The sequence below is a fragment of the Terrapene carolina genome, unplaced genomic scaffold (assembly GCF_002925995.2).
Source record: "Terrapene carolina triunguis isolate 2854851 unplaced genomic scaffold, T_m_triunguis-2.0 Scaffold211, whole genome shotgun sequence".
Classification (NCBI taxonomy): domain Eukaryota; kingdom Metazoa; phylum Chordata; order Testudines; family Emydidae; genus Terrapene; species Terrapene triunguis.
Genome location: NW_020664562.1, coordinates 38,150,411 through 38,175,450, shown reverse-complemented (window position 1 = coordinate 38,175,450; position 25,040 = coordinate 38,150,411). Strand labels below are relative to the sequence as shown.

Below are 25,040 nucleotides of genomic sequence, written 5' to 3'. Positions count from 1 at the left end.
CATCCCTGTGAAGACATCTACTTTCTCTGTTTTGGGTTTCCTTGTCAATAAAAGAAGAGAGCACTATCTGGCAGCATGTACATCACAAGGGCCCTGTACCTCAGGAAAGCATCTCTATTTAGGACAACACTGAAGCATGTGCTTAAGTGTTTCCTGAATTTGGGTCAACTCCTGAGCTTCTCACTCAGTTTTTACTGAATCCATTCTCAAATAAATGTTTTCTTAATTCCAAAAATATTGAGGAAAATAAATGCTGACTATGCCAACTGTACAGTTATACAATGTGGGGCAGGATACTCGCTGCTCTCTCATGTAATCCAGCAGCACTGGAGGCATATTGATGGTATATCACCATAAGAAAGTCATTTACAACAGAGACTAGCTTCAGAGGCTTACTGAAAATCTAGCATTTCACAAAATGGTAGGCTGACAGCAGCAACAAGGAATTAAAACAAACAGGACTTTTGGACCTATAAATCAGGTGTCTCTTATGGGTCTAGCATCAAAGAAGGTGGAAGAAGGTTCCCTTAGGTTAGTCTCTAAGGTGCCACAAGTACTCCTGTTCTTCTTGCTCCTTCAATCACACTTTGAAGATTTTGCAACTCTAACTAGATGTGGTTAGAAATTAGACACCAGAAGTTACTGGCAATGGACAGTGTGTGTGTTAGAATAAATACAGAGCGGCATTTGACAGCTTTTAAACTATTAACATAAATAATAAATGGATTTAAGTATCTGCTGTAATTTATCATAAATGGTTTTCATTAGCAGCCAACTTGAATATATATTTGATGAAGTTTAACCAGGAGATTTCCCCTACTCCCATCCTGAAGAAAGGGTAGAGTAACTAGGTGAAACAGATGAGGAGAGCACTGGATGTCTCAACCCCAAAAGGGAGGTGGGGGGGGGGAACCCAACCTTTTTTTTTATTTCGAAGCTTCAAGGAAACTGTGAACAGACATAGTCATAAATAAGAGCCTGATTAAATGGCCTGAATCTCCCCTCAAATCAAAGTATGTTGAAATAACTCAGCTGAAGACAGTGGAGTGTAAAAGTGTTGTAAGCAAAAAGATAATTGGGCCCTAGTTACATAGGTCCCATTTCATCAAAGCACTTTAACATGGGCTTAAATTTCATTGACTTCAATGGCTTACTCATCTGTTTCAGTATTTTGCTGAACTGAGACCATAGTGGAAGACACTGATACACTTTTTGTTGTAAATTTCTATATAACTTGAATTGTGCTTAATTCTAATCTCACTTTACAGTACACTAGTGTATTACTAGTATTGTACATACCAGTGACCATACACATGGAAGTGAGAGACGAGGGTGGGGAAAAACAGGTAACAATATGAGATAAGTATCAGGGAGAGAGGGGAATGGTTATTTTGCCAGTTAGCCCAACTGCCATCTTGTGAATCTATGTGCTTTGGTATTGCAGAAAGGGTTTCTTAACAGGTTTGCCAACTGGTATGTTACAGTGAAAATAGCCTTGTTTAACTGTGTAATAGGATACCTCTTGAAAGACAGCCTAATCCTGCTCACGTTAAAGTCAATGATAAATGGAAGTGTCAGTGTTGGAGTGGAGGGTCATGGCTTTTTGCCATCCCTCTAGGATCCTTGGATTCTCGGTAAAGAACCGACAGCTCTTCTGCAGAGGAAAGTCTCATTCTCCCTTCTCCCCATGAAAGAATCAAAAAAGAATTCCACAAGAGGTCCCTTAAAGTTTTCTAGCTCTGACCCTACCCCGTGAGTATTTTTGCATGACCAGAGAGGGATGAATTTATTTATAATACATTTTGTCTTAGTAGTAGCTGAATACTGCAATACTCACAGCACTTCTGGGCAGCTTCAATGCACAGGTTTTCTGCTGTATACTCGCCACTGGTGTACCGAATGGGAGGCTTCTCTTGCAAATAGAATAATATTTCCAATCCTTGCTCTTGAGCTTCTGTGGTCACTTCGCTTTTTTTTGAGTTTCTCAGTTTTGCACAGAAAGCCATGGCTTTGCAATCTTCTTTTACATTTAGATACTGCATTCAGAGAGGAAACAAATTCACAGAGAAAACGTGATGACAAGTTTGATATTTCACTCAAAGCTGAAGCCACATTCAGGTCTCAGGCTGGGGTGCTAAGATCGAGGTTTTTGTTCAGGCCCAACAAGTGAAAATTATTTCAGTATCTCTTCACTTAAGTAGGCTTCTGAATATAATTATGGTTTCTCAACCTTTTCAGTTTGGTGATCCCTAATTAAAATATAAGTAATAGTAAAATAATGTATCAATGGCAACAATGCTCCTGCCCCACACATACCCCTACATTGAAGTTTTGGCCACCACAAAGTTATTCTGGAAATTTTATTTTCTTTGCTTTAGAATTGTAATAAAAATTTCAATGTCTTGCAACACCCCCATTCCCAATTATCTTTAGTAACACCATCCTGGGATCACAACCTACTGGCTAAAAAATAATATAGATTAATTTTTAGATGCCTTAAAGAAATTGACTAACTTGCTTTTTCAGCTGAATATGTTAAAAGCAACTAAAGCAACTAAATGTTTGTAACACACTTTTCTTCCTTTTCTTAAACTTGATGTGCCATACCAAAAGGGGCACTGCTTTTTCCACCCCTCAAAATGTAACATTAGCACTAGACAGTTTTAATGCAATGTCCTTAAGATTGGAATGTGCTACATATGCAAACTTGACAAAATCAGGAATAGCACCTTGCATTATGAACACTGTTTGGAAGGAAACAGCAATAGTAGAGTTAGACTAGCAAAGAACCCAGGTTTTATTGTGGGAGGAGTCCTAAATGAATGCTTCTACTGAAGTCTAATTCCATTACAAATGAAAGCCAAAAAATATAGCCTCCATAAGTATTTCATAAAAAAAACACACACCTGCATTTATCTGAATGTCTGGTCTTCCAAAACAGGAGAATGGATTTTCTTCAAACTTTCCAGAAGCAATTCAACCCTGTCTGGGAACAAGAAGAAATGTCAACTCAAAAGGGAGCTGTTTTGAGAAGTTTTATAAGCCAAATAATATATGGACATTCAACCAACTGCATTGAACGGGAATCTTTCCATTGACTTCAATGTGCTTTGGGATATGCAAAGAAGCCAATAATTATTTCTGCACAGATAGAATTTAAATGCAAGGATTTTAATAGGGCAACTCACCTAATGATAAAGGCTCCCTTTACGATAAGAGTCCCTCATAACCGGGGCTTACTCTATTTTAATATGTTTGTGAAGCCATAAAATTAAAAATCCTGACAAGCGCATATATAATGAATCATAAAAATTGTACCACCGCTTTAAAATGTGAAAGGAAAATAAAAAGCCTATCCTGGCTTCTTGTAAATCTTATAATAAGTCAGAACTATTGCTTTTCAACTCACTGCTCTTTTGCTACACTTAACTCATAACTCTTGTTTCCAATTATAGTAACAATTCCAGGAATACCAAAGAACAGTAAATGCTGTTTCATTTACAATAAACTTCTGGGGACAATCAATGTCTGCTCAATAGCTTGGCATTTATTACATAGTCTTCTTGATATTATTGCGTTCAGTACCAAAATTCATTTTTTTAAAATACGTCTTGAAAGAAAAATGGCATAAAATCATTTAAAATCCGCACTCTGCATTTCAAGCGTCTTTCGTACGTCTTCATTAAGAATATTTACTGTCATTGCAATAACAATTGTGTTATGTACACCAATACAATGAAAGAATGAAAACACTTTGGGGGTACATTTCAGATTAACTAAATGCTTCCCCACCACATGAAAGGTAAAGATGCCAGCCCTAACAGACAGTGCTGGATCACTGGGGGTAGGGCTGGAGGACCAATGCTTTCTTCAGCCAACAGCACACGCCTTTTAAGAGTAGCTGCTACTGGCAATCACAGTCCTAGGACTGGCTAGTAGCCAGCCCAGTAATGATGACTCTATATGCTGGTAGTGGCAGCCCTTTTCTACTCTACCTCCTGCTGCCTTACAGCCAGGGGAGTGGGGCTCATTGGGGGGGGAGGGAGATTCTGAGTGCAGGGAGGTGAGGTGAGGCGGGAGGGTCTGGGTATGAGGAGGTCTGAATGCACGGGGGTTGGGCGGATGGGGGAGCAGCTCCCTATATAGGGATCCCTCCCCCTGCAGCTGAGGAGCAATGGGTGTAGGAAGCAGGGGTAGGGGACGAGTTTGCAGAGCTTCCTTCAGCCAGGGGAGAAATCTGGGGATGGGTCTGACCAGGCCCCATATACCGTGCAAGGGAAGAGGAAGTCCTGTCCTCCCCAGCCCAGCCGGGACTAGTAGCTAAGCCTGGCGCAAGGTAGGATCCACCAGCTAGGTCTTCCCCAGTCCCGCCTCCTGTCCCACAAGGATTTACTGCTCTGCCGGCTGCCCTGGGCTCCTGAAACATATTGTTGGAGAGGGTCGCATGACTGCTCTTGTGGCTTCTCTTTGCTTCCCCATCAGAAAGTCATTCTTCTGCGGGGAAGCAAAGAAATCTCCAGGGGACATAAATTCTGTGCATGCCCAGTGGCGCAGAATTCCCCCAGGAGTAGAATACTGTCATAGACTAGGACCTCACTGTGCTAGGTGCTGTGCAAAAAAAAAAAAAAAAAGACAGCTCCTGCCCCAAAGAGCTTACAATCTAAGTGTGGGTTACAATAATAATTGTGTACACACATGTGCATATATATTGTGTGCCTGAAACTTTCAGATTCTAGATCTAATTCTTTTTGACCAAGGAAACGACATAAACAGATCTGGGACCCATAGCAAGTTTATTATGATGCACTTGTCATCTCCAGACTGGCCTACTGCTGAGGTGGACCCTGAAAGTTTCCTCAGAAGCTGCAACTAGTGCAGCATGCAGAGGCCCACCATCTAAATAGTGCAGACTAAAAAGAAATCATGCACACAGTGTCAGTCAAACTCTAAGTCTACTCCAAAGTCCTCCTCTCAACCTTTAAAACTATGGCCTAGCTATCTTAATGATTGCCTCACTCTGTTCCCCACAACATCTGCTATGCCTAGTGACTATAATGCTACCAGACATTTGTGATGTTCAGTCATAGGGTATTTCCAATGACAAGTCAGCAGTTAACAGAACAATCATGATTATGGAGACAGGCTGACAAACCGGCAGCTGCTAAAGATAGTCTCAAAGATGAAATGGGGCATGCCCACCACAAACAGTGATTTTGCCTGGAGATCCGGGTGTGCTTGTAATGAACCGAGGACCCCCTACTGCTGTGTTGTTGTATTTTAATTAGACCCATTGTTTGGAGCCATTCCTCAATCCATGAGCTCCACTTGCTTCACTTTTCATAGCCTGAACCAGAACTGGGCTTAAGCCAGCCAAAGTTCAGCTCAAGGTCCAACCTCTTAGGCTGTTTTGGTCCAGTGGGTAGATTAATCTCATTATAAATAACAGAAGCCAGCCACAACATGTAGATGTAAATTTCCCGAACAGTTTTTTGTTCTGGAAATTTTCTGTTTTTTAAATATTACCCTCTTGAAGGCTTCACAATTTTATATTAAGATTTCTTCTATGGTATTCCTACAATCTGTTTAAAATATTTATCAAAGTCTGAAATAAAACCTGCCATATTAATAACCTAAAGCCAAGGAAACACTCAAAAGTAATATTTGAGCAACAACAACAAGTCATAACCCTTGCTACCAAGCAGCACATGAAGGAGTGTGTATCGGCATGGTGGTAAGCCTTGGGATTTTTGCAAAATGGGACCCTAGCGTTAAAAAAAAATCTAGCCTTTCAAGCGGACCCGCTGGAAAACTCCAAGAAACATCCCATTTAGAATCAAATCTGGCTATGTCAAATTTTTCTGGACTTCTGATTCCTAACTTATTACTACAAATACTTGTATGAAAATTGCAACAGAGAGTCCTGACATGCATCCGACGAAGTGGGCATTCACCCACGAAAGCTTATGCTCCAATACATCTGTTAGTCTTAAAGGTGCCACAGGACTCTCTGTTGCTTTTTCCAGATCCAGACTAACACGGCTACTCCTCTGATACTTGTATGAAAATTGTTTCTCAAGAGTTCATTGGCTCGTGCTGGCTATTTCGTCCCTATCTGAAAAATCGTATTTCCTTCTGTGGCTTCATAATCATTTTCACACACCAGCTCTTTGTCAAGTCACAAATAGTAGATAATGGGCTATATTCTACTCTGATACAGTTACATATGTCTATGTGAATGGATTCCACAGGAGTAAAAGAGGAGAATCTGACCACTTCACTACAGGTGTGGAATAAGAATGAGAAACAGAAGTATTCTGAAAAACGGAAGTCATGTCTTTGTGCAGCAACACAGTATGAGAAAAAGAAATACAGAAAACATAACTATTTATGTAATTTTTTTAGTAGAATTTTGTTTGAGAATTTTTCATGAAAGGTGACAGTAGAACTGGTCAGAAAATGGGTTTTCCTGCCAAAAGTTTAACCTCTTTGTTAAAAAAAATTCTTTTTTGACAAAAAGTCAAATTTTTCCATGGAAAGACAATACTTGTGAAAAACTATTTAATCAAAAATTGAAGTTTCCTTCGAAAAGCACTTTTGATGGAAAATTTTCCACAAGTCCTATAACCTAGTCACTCAGTTCCAGCCTAATTTATAGCCACACATTACATTTTGGGTTATCTTCAAGAATTTTAATGACAATATTCTTAGTACATGAATTTTATGAAATTTAAATATGTTTTAAATTCTTATGGAATTTACTATTTTCTGCTACTATGCTGCTTGCTCCTTAATTAGAAATAGCAAGAAGCATAGAATTCCTCCAAAAAAGGTTAATCTAAATATTTACCCATTACTCTGTTTAAAAAAAACAAACTTAAGTTGGTCTACATGAGCAGGTTGCACCAGTTTAACCACATCTGTTTAGTTCACTGATGCAACTTTTCTCATACAGACAAGGCCCTAGTGAAATTATGACATCCAAGAGATGGGAAGTAGAGGAACAAAAGAAAGGGATTCTAAATGCCAAACTGTTTAAAACTTCTTCGTTTGTGGTTTCTGAACTTTATAGGAGTTTTGCTCTAGTAAGGTCCGGAGGGTCTTTACTTGACTCTAATACTTAATGAACACAATCTATTGGTTAAAGATTTAACCCTTCCACATCTTCAATTGAGTTGTGAGATCTCCCACCAAGAAGTCCATCAGCAAAACCAGGGAAGACCAGACTTGACATTCCTTATATTTCTAAGACAAAAAACAAGAATACCCACCCCACTACCTACTGGTTTTTGTTTTTGTTTTTTAAAAAGCCTTTCAAGCCTTCTATATAAAAAAAAGGCATAACACCAATGTTTTTAAAATTCTTTGCTGATCTCTCCTTGAACCGGAAACAAGAAGCCAATGGATTTATTAGAAGAAATGGAGTTGGAAATGAATGGAAAGCTTAGGCCTTGCCTACGTTCCAGACTTCTGTTGGCATAGCTGTGTTGATCAGGAGTGTGAGGTGATGTGATCCCTGACCGATACAGCTGTCCCAGCAGAAGCCCCTAGTGTAGGTTCAGTTATACCAGTAAAATTGCACTTTACGGGTATGGCTTGTTTTGCTTGGGGGATGATGGAATATGCTATACTTACAAAAGCACAGTTCTGTTAGCATAAATTGCATCCACACTAGGAGTTCTGCCATTATCATATACTGGTATTCCTAGTCCAGTAAAGAGCTCCTATTGTAGACATGGTCTTAGACAGATATCTCCTGTGGGGGGGGGGGGGGAAGGCAAACATTTGGAGGCTGACCCTATAGTCCTTACTAGGGCAAAACTCCCATAAAGTTCAAAAAGTCTTTCCCCTAATTAAGGAAATGCAGATCAGGTGCCTAACTGGGAAACTAGAAGGATTTGGGGAGAGATTTTGATATGTTGAAAGTCAATGGGACCTGTTCCCTAACTTTCTTAAGCGCTACTGAAATTCCCAGTTTATGGCTCAAACGTGAGTATGGAAGTTAGACCATCTAGATCAGGGGTTCTCGCAACAAATTTTTTGGTGGCCTCAGAGTGTGGCCACCAACTCTTGCTGGTGGCCGCACTTACACTTTTTCTTAAAATTAACAACTTTAGGAAAAATAAATAACGTAATAAGCAAATATATACATCCAAATCATTGTAATATATTTATGTAAGGTTTGGGTTTTTTTTTTTTTTTTGCAGATTCAATAATAAAAAATCATGCACAGTTATCTCTATTTTTTTACTGGACCTAACAGAATAGAAACACAAATAAGGTGCTTTGCACGTTCTTATCTTTTTCATTATTGTTTCTTTTGCTTTTTTGGTAAAAGTGGTTGTTTGTATAACTATTCTGAAGTAAATTTAAAAAGGCTTTTACATAATAGAAATCGAAATAATAATGAAAAACATATTTGGGTGGCTAGGGTCTGGGGTGCGGTGGGGTAGGGGGGTGGGAAGGGGAGGAGAGGCATGGCTGCAGCTGCGGCTGGCCCGGGGCTCTTCCAGGCAGGTGGGGGGGGGCTTGGGGCTTCAGCCAGCCCGGGGTCCCTCCAGTCGCGGGGGCGCTCAGGGCTTCTCCGGGCTTGTGGCTTCAGTGCAGGGGGGCTCCGGGCTCCGGCTGCGGGGGGGGAGCGCACGCAGAAGGGGTGGAGTTGGGGGCTAGCCTCCCCAAAGAGGAGCTCCACCCACTGCCCATGTGCCCACTGCTCACCTCCTCAGTCCCCCGCCCGCCACTCGCCTCCTGTGTCCCTCCTCACTCCCCCCACCCGCCGCTCGCCTCCTCACTCCCCCGCTTGCAGCCATACCCCCCTGCTTGCCTTGTCACCCTGCTGCTGGCTCACCGCTCGCCTCCTTACTCCTCTGCTAGGGTGCTCCCCGCCACTCGCCTCCTCACTCCCCAATCTGCCCGCCTCTCGCCTCCTCACTCCCCCGTTCACAGACAGACCCCTCCCCACCCTGCTGCTGGCTCGTGGCTTGCCTCCTTACTCCTTCACCAGGGCCCCCCTGCCACTCGCTTCCTCATCCCCCTGCCTGCTGCTCGCCTCACCGCTCGCCTCCTCACACACACCCCTGCTCACCTCCTGCCTCCCCCGCTCGCAGCCAGTTCCCCCCCCCGCCCGCTCACCCTGCTGCTGGCTTGCCGCTCGCCTCCTCGCTCCCCCCCCGACCTCCCTGCCTGCTGCTCGCCTCGCTCCTTGCCTCCTCACCCTCGCTGCTCACCTTCTCACCCCCTCCGCGCTGCCTCTTCTTGCTCCTTAAGAGTTGTGTGTCCCACCTGTGTCTCCAGAGAGGCAGCACATGCAGGAGCAAGAGGGAGGAAGGGGAGGGGCTGATGCTTCTCCCCCCGCCCGCACTGCATGGGGAAACTGCTGTGGCCGCAGGGAAACTCCCTGGTGGCCGCATGAGGCCACGGTGGCCGCATTTGAGAAATGGTAGTCTAGATGAAGTTCTGGATCGGCCGCAGACTTCCTATGGGATGCAGGACAAGCTGCATAACATCTCTGTACCTCAGTTTTCCAATCTTTAGAAGTGTGATACAGTAGAACCTCTGATTTATGAACACCAGAGTTAAGAACTGACCAGTCAACCACGCAGCTCATTTGGAACTGGAAGTACGTAATCAGATAGGAGAGACCAAAAAAAAGCAAACGCTGTACAGTACAGTATTAAATGTAAACTACTAAAAAAATAAAGGGGAAGCTTAAAAAAAGATTTGACAAGGTAAGGAAACTGTTTCTGTGCTTGTTTAATTTAAACTAAGATGGTTAAAAGCATCATTTTTCTTCTGCATAGTAAAGTTTCAAAGCTGTATTAAGTCAGTGTTCAGTTGTAAACTTTTGAAAGAACAACCATAACATTTTGTTCAGCATTACAAACATTTCAGAGTTACGAACAACCTCCATTCCTGAGGTGTTTGTAACACTGAGGTTCTACTGTATGCTTATTTTGCAGTTTTGAGAGTGGTAATACAGTAACATTTGCATAATGTTTTGAGATCCTCTGATGCAAAGCACTATAGAAATTCTAATTGGGTAGGATTATGAGAAGGTGAGAACCAAGATGGCTTGAGGACACAGTTTACAGGATGGGGATCTGTCCACTGTAATCCCACTTGAAATTACTACAGTGCATTAAATGGTGTGTGATTTTTGTCGTGAATTTTGCTTCCCTTGTTTTATTACTAGCGGCACTGGTACAAAAATAAGTAGTAGTATTTTTAAACAATCATATGGATCCTACTAATAACTCCTTATGTAATATTCTGATCAGTTGGTTGCTGGGGGTGTTACTATCCGGTCAAACAGGTCTGAGTACAAATGAGGAATTAAGAAGCAAGATAAACTCTTCAGAAAAAAAGGGCCCATTTTCATGGGCAAAAGTCACTAAAATGAAGGGAGAGGAAAATCCCAGATAGTATTGTTTCTAAGGAGGTTTTTCAAAATTTTCTTTTTAACATAAAGTCTGTGTTTGGTTACTAGCCACTGTAATGGTGGAGGAAGTAATAACAAGGTAATTTACTTGTGTAAATGTCATTTGCCATTGTTGTAACATATTGCTAATTTATCTGTAAGGAAAATGATTTTCCAACATACTAAAAGGGATATTTGTTTGCGGTGTTGTAGCTGTGATGGTCCCAGGATCTTAGAGAAACAAGGTGGATGAGATAATATCTTTTATTTATGGCTGTCGATTAATCGCAGTTAACTCACGCGAATAACTCCAAAAAATTAATCACACTTAAAAAAATTAATCCCGATTAATCGCACTGTTAAACAATAGAATACCAATTGAAATTTATTAAATATTTTTGGATGTGAAAACATCCAAAAATATTTAAATTAATGGTATTCTATTATTGTTTAACAGCACGATTAATTTTTTTAATCGCTTGACAGCCCCTACTTTTATTGGTCCAACTTTTGTTGGTATAAGAGACAAGCTTTCAAGACAGAGACAGAGCTGTTCTTCAGGTCAGGGATATTTGATTGTCATAGAAAATATACATTGGATTCAGAGTTTGTGAACCATGCTATGAATTTGTGGACTAACGCATAACAAGGTGGGCAAAGAAGCTAATTTTTAGCACAACTTCCCTATAGTAATTACAGTGCTAGGCACTGTACATTCAAAGCAGGTCAAGGAGTTCTACTTATTACACTCTACCTTCTTCTCAGTTTTTTAAAAACAATCTAATATAGAACTCATTACAATCAACTGCTATAGGGAAGCTCACTATAGTCCCAAATTAATACAATGCAACTCAATGGACTTTCACATCACTAAGTGGATTCCACTGTACTAATCCTCTGGGCTATATATGAATATACCCAAAACAGTCTAAGACCACAAAGACCTTAACTAAACAAGGGACATTCTTTTTAAAACAAAAACCGATGGTATTCAGAGCATATCCACATCTAAGAGTCCATAGATTTGTCCAACTAGGCCCCAAGCCCTTGAGGTTACAGAAAAGAGAAAAGCATTAGTTCAGGGTCTCTCTCCTCCAGACTGTCCAACTCCTTTTCTGACCCTTAGCAGGGCACTGTGTCACGGTTCAAGCCTCCATGTCTCAAGCTCATTATTAGCTTTGCTGGCCTGCCAGGTACAGTAATTGAATAATTTGAAATCTCCTGCTGTTTGACTCAGCCATGGAACAATTCATATTTGTATGTAGGGGAATGGGAGGGATGTTTCTTTCCAATAACATTCCCAAAACAGCATTAAAAGTATATTAATGCTGCAAAGTTACACACCCAAAGGTTAGGAAATGGCAGCAGTAAGGCTGCCTGTGCAACCTTAATTCAGCCCTCTTCTGTGTATGCCTTATGATACAGTCTTTAATTACATAATTACATTGTATTTTCCCCCAGGACCCCTGCCTCATTTAGTGCCCAGGATGGACTGTGCTCTTTGAATTCAATAGTCTGTTTTATATTCATTGTTCAATATGCCCTCATGCCTTATTTCCTGCATAGTATTCAAACCCTGCTCTGAATACATAATCATAATTTCCTCTGGGCCTTTCTATGGCACTCACTCGGAGAAACGGCTGACCCGTGTTTGCTGAAATTTTCTAAAACAAATCAGCCTGAGGCAGATTTCCTGGAAAATTTCAGCCCAGATTGTTTAAGTGTGGCAAAGTTCTAAGCAACTGAAAACCAGATTTTATAATGAGGTATGTCTGGCAGCCTTAACTACAGGCAATACTACCTGCACTGCTTATGAGCAAATAGACAGATTTCCAGTTTTAACAATCTAATCCTGCAGAAAGGATTTGCTCATATGGAGTCTGAGTTCAGTGGGACCCCATGCTGGCATGATGACCTGCACTGACTGACTGGGGCCATATTAAATATTATATGGGCTCAGTTTCCTTGAGTGAATTGAGTGATGTCCATTTCCTATCCCTTTCCAGCTTGATTTCAATAGCTTCTTTGAACCTAGTTAGATGTCATCTTTTTATGAAGATCTTTTCTTAGCCTACTTGGACATCCAAGTAAAGTTCACTTTTTTATTTTTTTTAATCTGTAACTAGCATTCTTCTCACAAACACACCCCTCTACCTCACACTAGGCATATTTTCTGTCTTTCCTAGCTGAAATTCTCTAGATGCTAATTAGGCTTCCATTGCCTTGGCTGGTGAGGTCAGGGTAGTTACCAGCAATTTTTCATAACCTGTTTCTAGGACATTAAATTTAAAGAGACCATATCTGAATCCTCCTTCCTTATCCACACTTTCCAATCTATCAGTCATTTCAAATGACATAATACAATTCCTGGGCAGATACTATCCAATTCATCATATTCTCAGAAAGTGTTCAGTCAATATTGAGCACTTTCCCATGTTTAGGCAGTTTAAGAGAACCACTATGACGTAACTGAAACCTGCACTTTAGTTCTAGTCTCCTTAGATGCACATAAGCATAAATACACCTCTACCTCGATATAACGCTGTCCTCGGGAGCCAAAAAATCTTACTGCGTTATAGGTGAAACCGCGTTATATTGAACTTGCTTTGATCCACCGGAGTGCGCAGCCCCGTCCCCCCGGAGCACTGCTTTACCACGTTCTATCCGAATTCGTGTTATATCGGGTCGCGTTATATCGAGGTAGAAGTGTATTTAAATACCAAGATGATAGACACCATAGAAATACCATAGATATTTGAACACTTGTATACTCATCACGAAGCCAATGCACCAAACACTAGCCTATAGCCTTAAGGGCAAGGGGACCGGGGCACAGCCTTTTTAAATTATCAGACCTAGCTGGAGAGAAAACAGGTGTGATCCCTGTTAAGGGCTGAGCCAACTCAGTGGGAGATATGCAGGAGGGAGGCTGGCTCTTGTGATTAGACCTGGAGCAGAGAGAGGTACAGAGTGAAGGTCCTCTGGGCCTAGGGTGACCAGACAGCAAGTGTGAAAAATCGGGACAGGGGTAGGGGATAATAGGAGCCTCTATAAGAAAAAGACCCAAAAATTGGGACTGTCCCTATAAAATCAGGACAAGAGGTCACCCTATCTGGGCCCCTGCCTTTGTGTAGATCAGGGGGATAGCTTTGTTTTGTGTTACTTTGTGTGGGGGTTTTGTATGAACTGTGCCCCGAGGGAAGGGCTTGACAGAAACCTGGGCATAGCATCATGTCAGTGGAAAGAATTAAACCCAGCTTTTCACAAGTCAGACATTTTAAACAGAGTTTACTGTACATGCTGGATGCTAATAAGACTGAAAGGGGATTCCTGGCTGAAAAGCTTTTCAGGGACAAAACTAAGACGTTTTCAGCTTGCATGGAATGGAGTGTATGGTTGATTTGACCTTAACTCTTCCTTCCTTTATTTTCTCTGCCCTTCTCCTCAGCCTAGGTCACCTTTCTCTTCCTACTCTTCTCCTTTCTCACTGTGTTTTTTCACCTCTCACATGAGTTATGGAACAACAGTGGCAATGAGCCATGTCACTTTCCCAGCAATGAAGCAGCTCTTTAGGAAACCCAGCCTCTTCCCGGTGGCAGTGCTGATCTAAGGGGCTTCCTCAAGTTTGGTTCAGAAGCGGGAAAGGTGATAGCAGTATAAGTGTTCATCTCAACAATAGAGATAATCAAGAAGTAGGGAAATTATTCATTATGGTACTGTAGCGGGGCAGTCACCCTGCTTCTGAGAGAAAAGGGCTAGGCTGATTGGGGAAGCAGCCACAGCTGGGGTCACGCCCCAATCAGGCCACACCTGGCCCTGTTATAAGGGCTCAGGGAGGTGCTGGGTCAGTCACTCTCTAGCTGTGGAGAGAGAAGGACCTAGCTGCTGGGGAGAAAAGGGTACCTGGAGCAGAGCAGGGGAACTCCAGCCTGGCAACTCCCCAGGCTGAGGCCTTGGTAAAGGTAGTGGGGCTGGGAGGTGCAGCCCAGAGATAGGCAGAGGCAGTTGGTCCAACCTCCTTGCCAATGATGAGTGGCCATGACAGACTGCAGTTTACCCCAGTGAGTGGGGCTAGATGACGACGGGCAGTAGTCACTAAGGCAAGGTGGGTGAGAGGGTTGGGGGTTCCCCTGGGAGGGGAGATCCAGAGCATGGGGGTACTGCTGGGGCAGAACCCTGAGGTAAAGGGGTCCAGGAGGAACATGGGAGGCCAGCGGCAGGTGAGTCACCGGCCACCCGGAGGCGCTCTGAGTGTTAGAGAGCTAATTCCCAAGACAACCAGCAGGAGGTGCCACGCCAGTGAGCCTTTACTTCGCTCCAGACACACACATCAAAATCCATGCTTTATTGGACAGTTATCCAAGAAAGGCCCCTGTAGGAACATTAGCTAAAGTATGGTATAGTATCTGTAAAAGAAGTGGAGAACTGGAGGGAGTAGGTGGGAATTAGAGATTGCTATGGAAACAGATCTATTAAAATCTATTCCCAAACTCCAGAAAAGAACACTACAGGACATGACTGGTTTCCTTTCTGTGTGATTGGGATATTAAAAGGTTGACTTTGGGACTAATCCAATTACCATTAAACTTAACAAAAAAGACTGCCACTGACTGGGAGTTGTAGTAGCCTCTTAATATTTAAAGTCTGAAGTGTTTAGACTCTCTGAAACTGCAGGTTGAAATACCAGCAGCATTGGCTCACACTTTTTCCCTTCTGAAGTAGATAACATTGCATGAAATTCATTGTATGGTGCACGTACCTGCCAACTGTTGCAATTTGCCAGAGCTATGGAAAAGTTTCAGAGTCTCCTTCTCCTCCAGGAAACAACTAGTATTCAAGCTACTTAGTTTCCTACAAAGTAGCCAGAGCTCTGGGGATTGTGTTATAGCAGTCAGACTCGGTGGGCTGGAGGACTCAAGAAGCAAGAACAACCAGTGCTTATGTCCCTATCCCTATCCCTCCTGGGAACCTGAATGCCTAGCGTGAACACCCTCTTCTCCTCCAAGACAGTTCCTCAAAACACACCTGTTCAGGGATGCCAATTAGCCTTAGCCCACCCACCTCTACCCTACATTGGATTAGGGACCCAATCTTATGAGTTCCCAGGGGCTTCTGTGTAGATTATTTAGGTTAATCTTTCTAGCTACCCAATGGGACTCAGTGCTCAGTATAGAAGATACCATCAGAAATGCTTTGCAGTTCTCAAACGGTGGATTTGTCTCTCCAGAGATAACATGCTTGTTAACAGCAAAAATGGTTTTAAATAAATAAATAATATATAGAGGTGAGAAATAACAGACCTCAACCCTATTGTCCCTCTGCAAATTTGTGTACACAGAGTCAATATCTTTCCTCTCTCTAAAAGTGCAAAGTTTCAAAAAGTTCCATGAATAGAAGGTTGTTGGGGGCGGAATAGATCTGGACAAGGAGAAGAAGTCCAGAGATAAATGTGAGAAGGGAGGGACAGGCAATAGAAACAAAAGTGAAACTGTTTGAGCAGCATATTCCAGAAGTCTTGAGGTCTTTCTGAGTGTAGCCTTCATTGATTTGAGATCTACCATACCATTCTCTCACTAGAAGGGAAAACCTATAATGGCAGCAGGCCATAAAAGAGACCCAGTTTGGGAAGAAGAACTACTCAAGAAATACTTTTGCTAATGATGTTTTAAAGAAAGTCAGACCAGTGAACTGGTGGAAGTCACTTAAGCACTTGGATTCAGAGATTGTTGAAGTGATAATCTCACTTTTCATAGCAGTAGCTTCTTCTGCTGGTATAGAAGGAATATTTTCTTCCTTTGGACTAATTCATTCCAAATTGAGAAATCGTTTGAGACCTGAATAAAGTAGGAAAGCTTGTTTTTCTTTTCCAGATTATGAAAGAAGAGAGGAAAATGAAGGTGAAGACAACTGAGTTAGCTGCAGAAGCCAATATTTTAAGTTTTTCATGTTCACCTGGCTGACACATTCGATTTCATTTTTGTTTTTTAAATATTTCATTTAACTATTTTAGTTAAAATCTGGTTTGTTTTTGTTAAAATTGTTTTTAAAAAACTTGAATGTTTAACTAAATTCAAAAAATCATATGCTTGTTTTGTTAAAATATTATATGCTTGCTGTTGAAGTCAAAAATCCAGAATACTTAATGTTGTTGTCGTTTTAGTTAAATAAAACAATTTAAATGTCTGTCTGGTGATGTTCTCCTCCTAATACAGCATGGCAAGAAAATCCTCCAAATATTAATGATTAATCTGTTGAATTGGAGATAGTTCCCAATGACTTCATAAATATCTGGTTCAGTTACCTTTGGTAAATGAAATAACCAAACAATCATTCATTTTCTGATATAGCTGTAAAACTAATCTGAAAAGTTTTCAAAATAAACCACTTTAAAAATAGTGTGTACCTTCTAAAAATGAAACCTACATCTATCTCTGAGTTGTGAAGAATATGTATTAAGGTTATAACAACCAACAAGAATGCAAACCATGATTAGTCAGGAAGACTTGATTTAGTGATTTAAATCATGTTGATTTAAATCAAATCCACCCTGCTCTGTAGTGATTTTGATTCCAGGTAAATAATGGTTGGTTTTGTTTTCTTCTGTTTGGGGAGGGAGGCACAGTTCTAACTCACTTCCCAAACAATGGGAAGGTCAGAGAGTCAGTTTTTGGATTAGATATATTTCTGTTTTCAACTAATTAGTTTCATTTGCGGAGAGTCTAATGAATCCTTACATTATCTGCCTTAACTAGAAAAAGGGGGCAAAGAAAATTTAAACCCAAATGAGTTCAGTCACTTTAATAAAGGTGTGACACATAGGAGCGCTGGCAACATATTACCATTCCCAGTCATGTGACATGGGTTAGGGTTAAAAAAATTAATAACCCTGTCACATAGTTCCAGGCTATTGATACATCTTCCCTTGTTTAAAATAATCAAATGCAAGTAAAACATATCAAAAACCACCATAATTCAGCCAATTAAATAAAACACAAATAAAGATATCTAGGATGGAGGTCAAGATAGACAACCTGAACCAGGCTAACAGATGAGAGGATTATTCTGCCTCTTATTGGCCATCGGTAACTACCATCTCTGAACCTCGGTGGCTTTCTGATCATCTGGCTGACTTGTTCACTAACCACCCTTTTGCTATGGCCCGTATGTCTACTGAGATGAATCCACCATCTGGAGCCTGTTTGCAGCTCCACAAGTTTTTCATTTTTATTCATTAAGGGCTAGTCTACACTGGCAACGAAAAAGCTCTGGTGTGGCACTCACAACGATATTAAAAAAAAAAAAAAAAAAAAAAAAAAAACACCTCCACGAGGGGCATGGCTTCCAGCGCTGGTGCACTGTCTACACTGGCGCTTTACAGCGCTGAAACTTGCTGCACTCAGGGGAGTGTTTTTTCGCACCCCTGAGCGAGAAAGTTGCAGCTCTGTAAATTGCCAGTGTAGACAAGCCATTAGACAGGCATCTATTCCTTCTGTCAATGTACAAAAACTATCAGTAACATTCTGGATGTCTTCTAGAAACAGAGAGTCAGTGTTCTTGTTTTTGTTTAGATATCTTCTCTTCCTCCTGTAGGACTTACTCTCAGGGAGGTTATGAAGTATGACTGATGTAGATGCATAGCTGTTACCTTGGCAAGTCGCTAGCCTGCTAACCACTTTGTTTGAAATCTAATACACTCTCCTCCTGTTTGTAACAGGAGAACTCCTCAGCATTCTTCTTGTATTATTGCTTCTATTCTCATTTCCTGGCATATAGTAGCATTTCTTTTGTCAGGATTAATAGTCTTTGGCTTAAAAAGCTTGTTAGATACTGGCATTCCTTGTGTTTATAACTCTCTGAACTGATAATCCCAATAAATACTGTGAAGTATCTTGAGATAGTCTAACAATACTAAGTATGGATTCCTTGACTCCATCAAGTTCTCTATTAGTTGTAATCATTTTTCTATTATTCCTTTTGACAGTACACACTAAGGGCTTGATGCGGTGTGCTTGAATTGATATATTCAAGATAATTAGTGACATAGGCCACTTGTGAATTATGAACCATCATCTACTATTGTTTCATATGGAATCCCATGTCAAAAGAACTAAGATTTACGTGTTGTTCTATTGTTACTCAATGTACTGAGCAAATAAAGCTCATTTAAAAAAAAAAAGTAATTGTCCACTAATAAAATGTAATCTTCAAAGAGATTTGTGCCAACCTTGAACCAAAGAGTACCAGGAGTCACATTTAGTTTCAGTGGTACTTTTGCATTCTACTTCCTGTATTTATAGCAGATTTCACACTTCACTTCACTTTTGATAGCAACGCTCAAGTCTGGACAAAGAAAAACCGCTTCGGCTTGGTTCTTATACTTCTCAATACCCAGATGGGCACCAGACTGTGGTCAGCATTTCTGACTTGAGATTCTATACAAAGGAAATTGTCATACCCCACTCCATCATCATATACAACAGACATCTCAGACATCCCAAAGCATTTTTATGCCTGGTAGTGCCAACGCTTTTTCTGTTAGCCATTCATATTTAATTACTCTGATATTTTTGTAAGGTTGGAACATCTTGTGTTTTTCCATTTCAGCTTGTACATTGTTTTGGAAATGCACATCATTTGAGTCATATGTACTGTACTTCAAACTTATTGTCTGGTGCTCTTGAAAGCATGTCCACTATGAGAAGCTCTTTATGGAACCTGTGTTTCACATTCAACTAGTACTTTTGCAACTTCATGATCATTTCCTGAATTCTAGAACCCTGCTTTCCACCTGGCTTCTGTAATTTTACTTCCACAGGTGTACAGTCTATTTCTACTTCTCAATTTCTGCCCATAAATATATTCATGAAGCTGCTTTCAACCAAAACCAACTGTCAACACTTGTGTTTCAATGTGAACACAGTTCTGTTTTCAGTCCCTCTGGAAGCGTACACCACTAGACATTTAACACAGGAGTGCTGGTAAGAGATGGCTCTCTCTCACCTGGTTCCTGTCACATCGCACCAGCCAGAGCTACACAAGGTTGTGCCCTTGGCAGAGTTCAGTATCCACTGATTCCTCTAGCTGCTCTTAGTCAGATCTTGGTTTATCCAAACTAACCCACTCCTGTCTAGTTAAAGCCCCAATAGTCTTTTCCCAGCAAGGGTGATTCCCGGGATATTTCTGTGTACACACAGGGAGCCAGCCCCTGTTCTCAGTAAGGTCAAAGACAAAAGACTTAGTGACGTCAACAATGGCAGAACTGGGCCCAATTTATCCAATCACAGCCAAGGATCTTCTGGCCCCAACATATAGCTCAAGCAGCTGGGCTGTATGCTGGGGAATTCTGTGTGACGCTATGTACCTTGGGGGAGCACCCTATAACCCCCATATTCCTCATTTATATATTATTGTGATCTTATATATAAAGCCTGAAGGTATCAGGGAAAAAGTTATGATCTGCTGAAAGTCATTTCTCTATCCATACATGTACATCATTAATGCATATGAAGTTATGAGAATTGTGTTGTATGGTTGTCACTAAAACATGCTGTAAGTTGGGGAATCAGCCAGATACTAGCTCCCCAGAGGCAACAGCTAGGAAAGTAACCAACACCCAGGTGGGGTATGTCCAGCAAGGGAGCTACAATGCAATGACTCACCTGCATGAGGCCACACCAGGGGAATTGCTCAACCTTGCCTGGAGACTCAGCAATACACCCAGAAATGCCTGGACTTGTGTTTTCCAAGCACCTGGACTGAGGGTATAAAACCGAACACACGGGGCCCATGCGGGGCCTTTCTCCTTCACCCAACAACAGTGCAAGCAACAAAAAGACAAGACTCCAACAGAGGAGACTGGCCCAGGTTTAAAGGACAAACCTGTATATTAAGGACTACAATATCCAGTGGGGTGAGAAAAACTGCTTAATTTAGATGTTACCCAGTTTAATAGGGTTGAGAGTTTAGACTCCGTGCTTATATTTTATTTTATTTTATTTTGGTAACTAACTCTGACTTTTTGCCTATCACTTAAAAACTGTCTTTTGTAGTCAATAAATTTGTTTTACTGTTTATATTTACCAGTGAGTTTGCCTGAAGTGTGTGGTAAATCTGCTCAGGTTTTGCAAAAGCTGGTGTATGTCCACTATCCATTGATGAAGTGGTGAACCAATTAATAAATTTGCACTGCTCGTCTTGAGCAGTGTAAGACAGTATATTCCTGGGGTACAGTGCTGGGAGCTGGCGGGGGATTCAGCTGGTGCCTTTCTCTGTGTGATTCATTAGTGCCTCTGGGAGCATTCATGCAATATAGCTGGGTGTGGGTCTCCACAGGTGGTTGCACTGAGTGATAGCAGCACCTGCAGGGGTTTGCTGCTGGTCACTAGCAAGGCATTGTGAGAGAGAGCCCACGCTGGAGAGAGTTCAGGGGGCACAGCGGTCCCACAGTCCCAGGCTGCACCCCGGGGATCCTGTCACATTCTCAAGCAGCTGGAGGAAGGAGTCCTGACTCATCACCAGCAGAGCCTTCTTTGCAGCCAACCCTCCAGCCCACAGCATGTATGTCCTTTGTAGGATAAATATAAAATTGGAAGATTAAAGTTAATTTAAGTTTGGTTAAAGAAATGTGTGTTGTAAAGAAAGGCCCTAAAAGTAATGAGTTATAAGGCCAGAAGGAACGAAGTAGGCAGGATGTCTGATAACATAACTAATGAAATAATGTGAAATTTCTAAAAAAAAAATTAAAAAAGCTTCTGACTGACAGGGGTGACTGCAGATGTTTTTCAGTAAGACACTCTGTTTTAGAAAGAGCCAACATGGACCTTCCCACTCCACATACAAGCAAGAAGGAGAGGAAAAGAGAAAAAAGGCCTTGGGGAGAAAGGAGGTTGTAAATCTTTTATCTGGATTGAGACTGGAAATAGCAGTGAACTGTCTCAAATTGGTGTTTAGATGAAGTCAGTAAGTGGCAATGACATCACTTGTTGTTAAAGGGTATAAAATGGTAAACTCTTAAAGGGTTCATTGCTAATATGTGTCTGACTGAGTTGGAGTTGACTAATGTGGGCCTAAGCACCCCTGGGTTTTGCCCATTTGTAAGCATCTTGATCAAATGCTTATAAATGTTTTGTTACTGTTTGAAGGTAGGCTTTTTAGGCACGTTTAGAGCAATTGTATAAATACCAGATGGCCTTTGGATTTAATAAAGGAATTTATGCTTAGATTAGTATCAAGGTAATACCTTGCATAAATAATAATAATTCCAACTTTCTGGGGACCAGGGCAGGACAAATGACACTAAATTTCAGTAGTTCTAAACCCCCAGGATGAAGGGGCAGCGACCTATCCTCTGGGCCTATGTAGAATTCTCTCCTAAACAGAAATTGAGTAACATATGGGAAACAGAGGTAGGTACTTTGTGTGACGTTGTGCAGTCTATATGGTTTTATAAAAATATGATAATTAGTGAATATAATGTAACTGGGATATGCTTCATGCAAAAGGTCTCTTGTAAGGTATCATTACAAAGCTTATAATCTACTGAGTGTGATCATCCTATTTGTATACATGTACCACTCTTGTATCTGAAACTAGGAATATGAAATATAACTCTGAGGGCCTACTGTAATTATGCAAAGTGTGGGTCATTAATGGTGGTTTGGAATCGTGATGACTCCCATTAACCAGGACCATTGTCTGCAAGTGGCTGTGTTTTACTTGTGAGTTTTCCTGTATATGTGTGTGCTGGCAAGTGGGTAATGAAGTCTTCCAGTGACATGTGATCATGTCACCTGAACTGGAATCCATCTTTAACCTGGTGCTTTTCCAGTGAGGTGGGGTGGAAACCCAGAGGGACAAAGGGTTCCCGCCTTATGCAAAAGATATATAAAGGGGTGGAACAGAACAAAGGAGAGAGAGAGGAGCCATCATGAAGAACCCCTAGCTACCACCTGAGCTGGAACAAGACCTGTGCCAGGGGAAAGAATTGTGCCCAGGCCTGGGAGGTGTCCAGTTTGAGAAAAAAAAACTTACTGAAGCATCTCTAAGGGTGAGATTATCTGTATTCAGTTTGATTAGACATAGATTTGCGCATTTTATTTTATTTTGCTTGGTGACTTACTTTGTTCTGTCTGTTACTACTTGGAACCACTTAAATCCTACTTTCTGTATTTAATAAAAATCACTTTTTACTCATTAATTAACTCAGAGCATGTATTAATACCTGGGGGAGCAAACAACTGTACATATCTCTCTATCAGTGTTATAGAGGGCGAACAATTTATGAGTTTACCCTGTACAAGCTTTATACAGGGTAAAACGGATTTATTTGGGTTTAGACCCCATTGTGAGTTTGGCATCTGTGTCCTAAAGACAAGCACACTTCTGTGAGCTGTTTTCCGGTAAACCTGCAGCTTTGGGGCAAGTAATTCAGACCCTGGGTCTGTGTTGGAGCAGACGGGAGTGTCTGGCTCAGCAAGACAGTGTGCTGGAGTCCTGAGCTGGCAGGGAAAACAGGGATAGAAATAGTTTTGGCACATCACGTGGCAGCTTTCAGGGGGGTTTCTGTGATCCAACCCGTCACACTTTGGATACCACTGTAAAAGAATTCTTGGCAGAGAATGGCATTGGTCCGCTGAATGCCATGAATAAATTCCTGGTAGAGTACAACAAACATCTGTTGAATGCCTTAAATGGATAAATTATTGGCAGAGCATGGCAGAGGTCAGTTGAATGCCACTGAAATTTTAAAGACTAAAGACCCTTGTGCGACCATGGAGAGAACGGTAATTGTAGCCAAAGAATGAGTGCAAAAAACCATAAAGCTCAGAGCCATGAAGAGACACCGGCTGATAAACGTGTCACTTTGAGAGATAAGTAAGTGATTTAAGGAAAGAAAGTTAGACGTTAAAAGGAGGTTTTGCACAAATTAACACTACAGAGTTCGAAGAGAATTAAACTGTCGGAGGTTGTGGAAACTTTAAAGAGTGAAAGTATTAAAGAAGATAATGTTTGGTTTGATGATAAAACCCAATTATGGAAATACAACTTGGTACATTACATTCAATGAAACCCCAAGTATTAAAACAAATCATGAAAAAGGGAGGTTAGGAGGTCACAAAATTATTATCAATCTAAAACAGAAGGCTTAATTTTAGGTTGAAATATTGAGTATTCAAACTGGTCTGGGCTCTGACAACCTTCCAACCTCATTTAAACTTTCTGTATTCTATTGTATACACAAAATAACAGGAACATACAGTACCACTCCTAAAATTTCACAGGCCACCAGGCAGTTCTCTTCAGAAAGCATCTTCTTGTCCCCTTTCCCCAGCTGCTAACTAGGGATGCAAATATTGGTTTAAAAAGTTAACTGCTTAAACAATTAAAATTGTTTAACCGGTTAACCAAGGAAGCAAGTGGTCGGGAGAGAGGAGCCCGGCACAGCGGGGCGTGGGGTCCAGCTGCCCAGCTAGGCCAGGCGTGGCTGAGGTCCCGCCGGCGCAGATGGGGCTGGGCTTCCACTGGCATGGCTGGGGCTGCTCCGGCCTGGTCGGAGCTGGGGTCCCTCCCGCCGGTCCGATGTGGAGCTGCCGGGGTTAACGGTTAACTTTGGTTTACTGGTAAGCCTAACGCTTACCAGTTAACCGGTTAACCTTTTACATCCCTACTGGTAACATGGTGCAGTTGGGCCTCCCTCTAGGAATATCGTTTTCCTATAATTCTTGCATATGTTGTGTGATATTTAGGCTTTCTAGATGTAGAAACCCTATAGTTGTTCTCTTAAATCATACTGCTAAACATGTGATTCAGTAAAATAAGGGAAATCCCTTCCTGTGCAATAACTTTGGTTCACTTCAGTTTACAGGAAGTAGCAGTCACATTCAGGGAATTTCTGTACAGTCAAGTTTATAAAATACATCTGAACTTAAAAAGTTATTACTAAATTTATTAAATTCCTGATGAAACCCACATAAGGTATATAATATAATCAAGACATTATCTTGTCTTTTTCATGACCAATTCAAAATAATCTAAAATCAGTTACACACTGTTAGTTCATATAAAAGCTCTTATGTAAGTGGAAATAAAACTACTGTTCAAATTACAGGCTGTGATAAATGAAGCGGGGGAGGGGTAGCTCCCTTTTATGGACAGCCAGCCAGCCAGTTAGCTATAAAATTCCTCTTAGTAGCTGCTCTCTACTTGCTTTACCTGTAAAGGGTTAACAAGCCCACAGGTAAAAGAAAGGGAGTGGGCACCTGACCAAAAGAGCCAATGGGAGGGCTAGAACTTTATAAAATTGGGGGGAAAACTTCCCTTTGTCTGTTTTTTGTTCTCCGGAGAGTGAAGATACAGAGCAGCAATGCTGTAAGCAGCTTTAAGCCAGGTATGATCATAAATCATCAGCTCATACCTAGAACTACTTATCTGGAACCCCCAAATGTGTAAGTAGATCAGGAATGTTTAAAAAGACACAGTTAGGGTTATTTCTATTTATTTCTTACGGCTAATGGCCTCCTCTGTGCTAACCCCAGATGCTTTTATTTGCTTGTAACCTTTAAGATGAACCCCCAAGAAAAATTGCTCTTTTAAAATCTAGCAAAAACCTAAGTTCCAGATGTATTCT

The 25,040-nt window shown here is 41.3% G+C and overlaps 1 protein-coding gene across 3 annotated transcripts in view; it reads right to left on the bottom strand.

Moving 5' to 3' along the window:
* Positions 1-25,040, bottom strand: part of LOC112115936 (tyrosine-protein kinase JAK1) — an 88,923-nt gene that overhangs the window by 33,539 nt on the left and 30,344 nt on the right. Inside the window, exons 2-3 of one of the 3 annotated variants that reach the window (XM_024213168.2) lie at positions 2,907-2,986; positions 1,838-2,036 (exon numbers count right to left, since the gene is read on the bottom strand). In XM_024213168.2, the coding sequence (XP_024068936.2) occupies positions 1,838-2,036; positions 2,907-2,912 (205 nt within the window). In that variant the 5' untranslated portion in view covers positions 2,913-2,986. Of the gene's footprint in view, positions 1-1,837; positions 2,043-2,906; positions 2,987-25,040 lie in introns of those variants that run through there. The other 2 variants (XM_024213169.2, XM_024213170.2) reach the window with 2 other exon arrangements.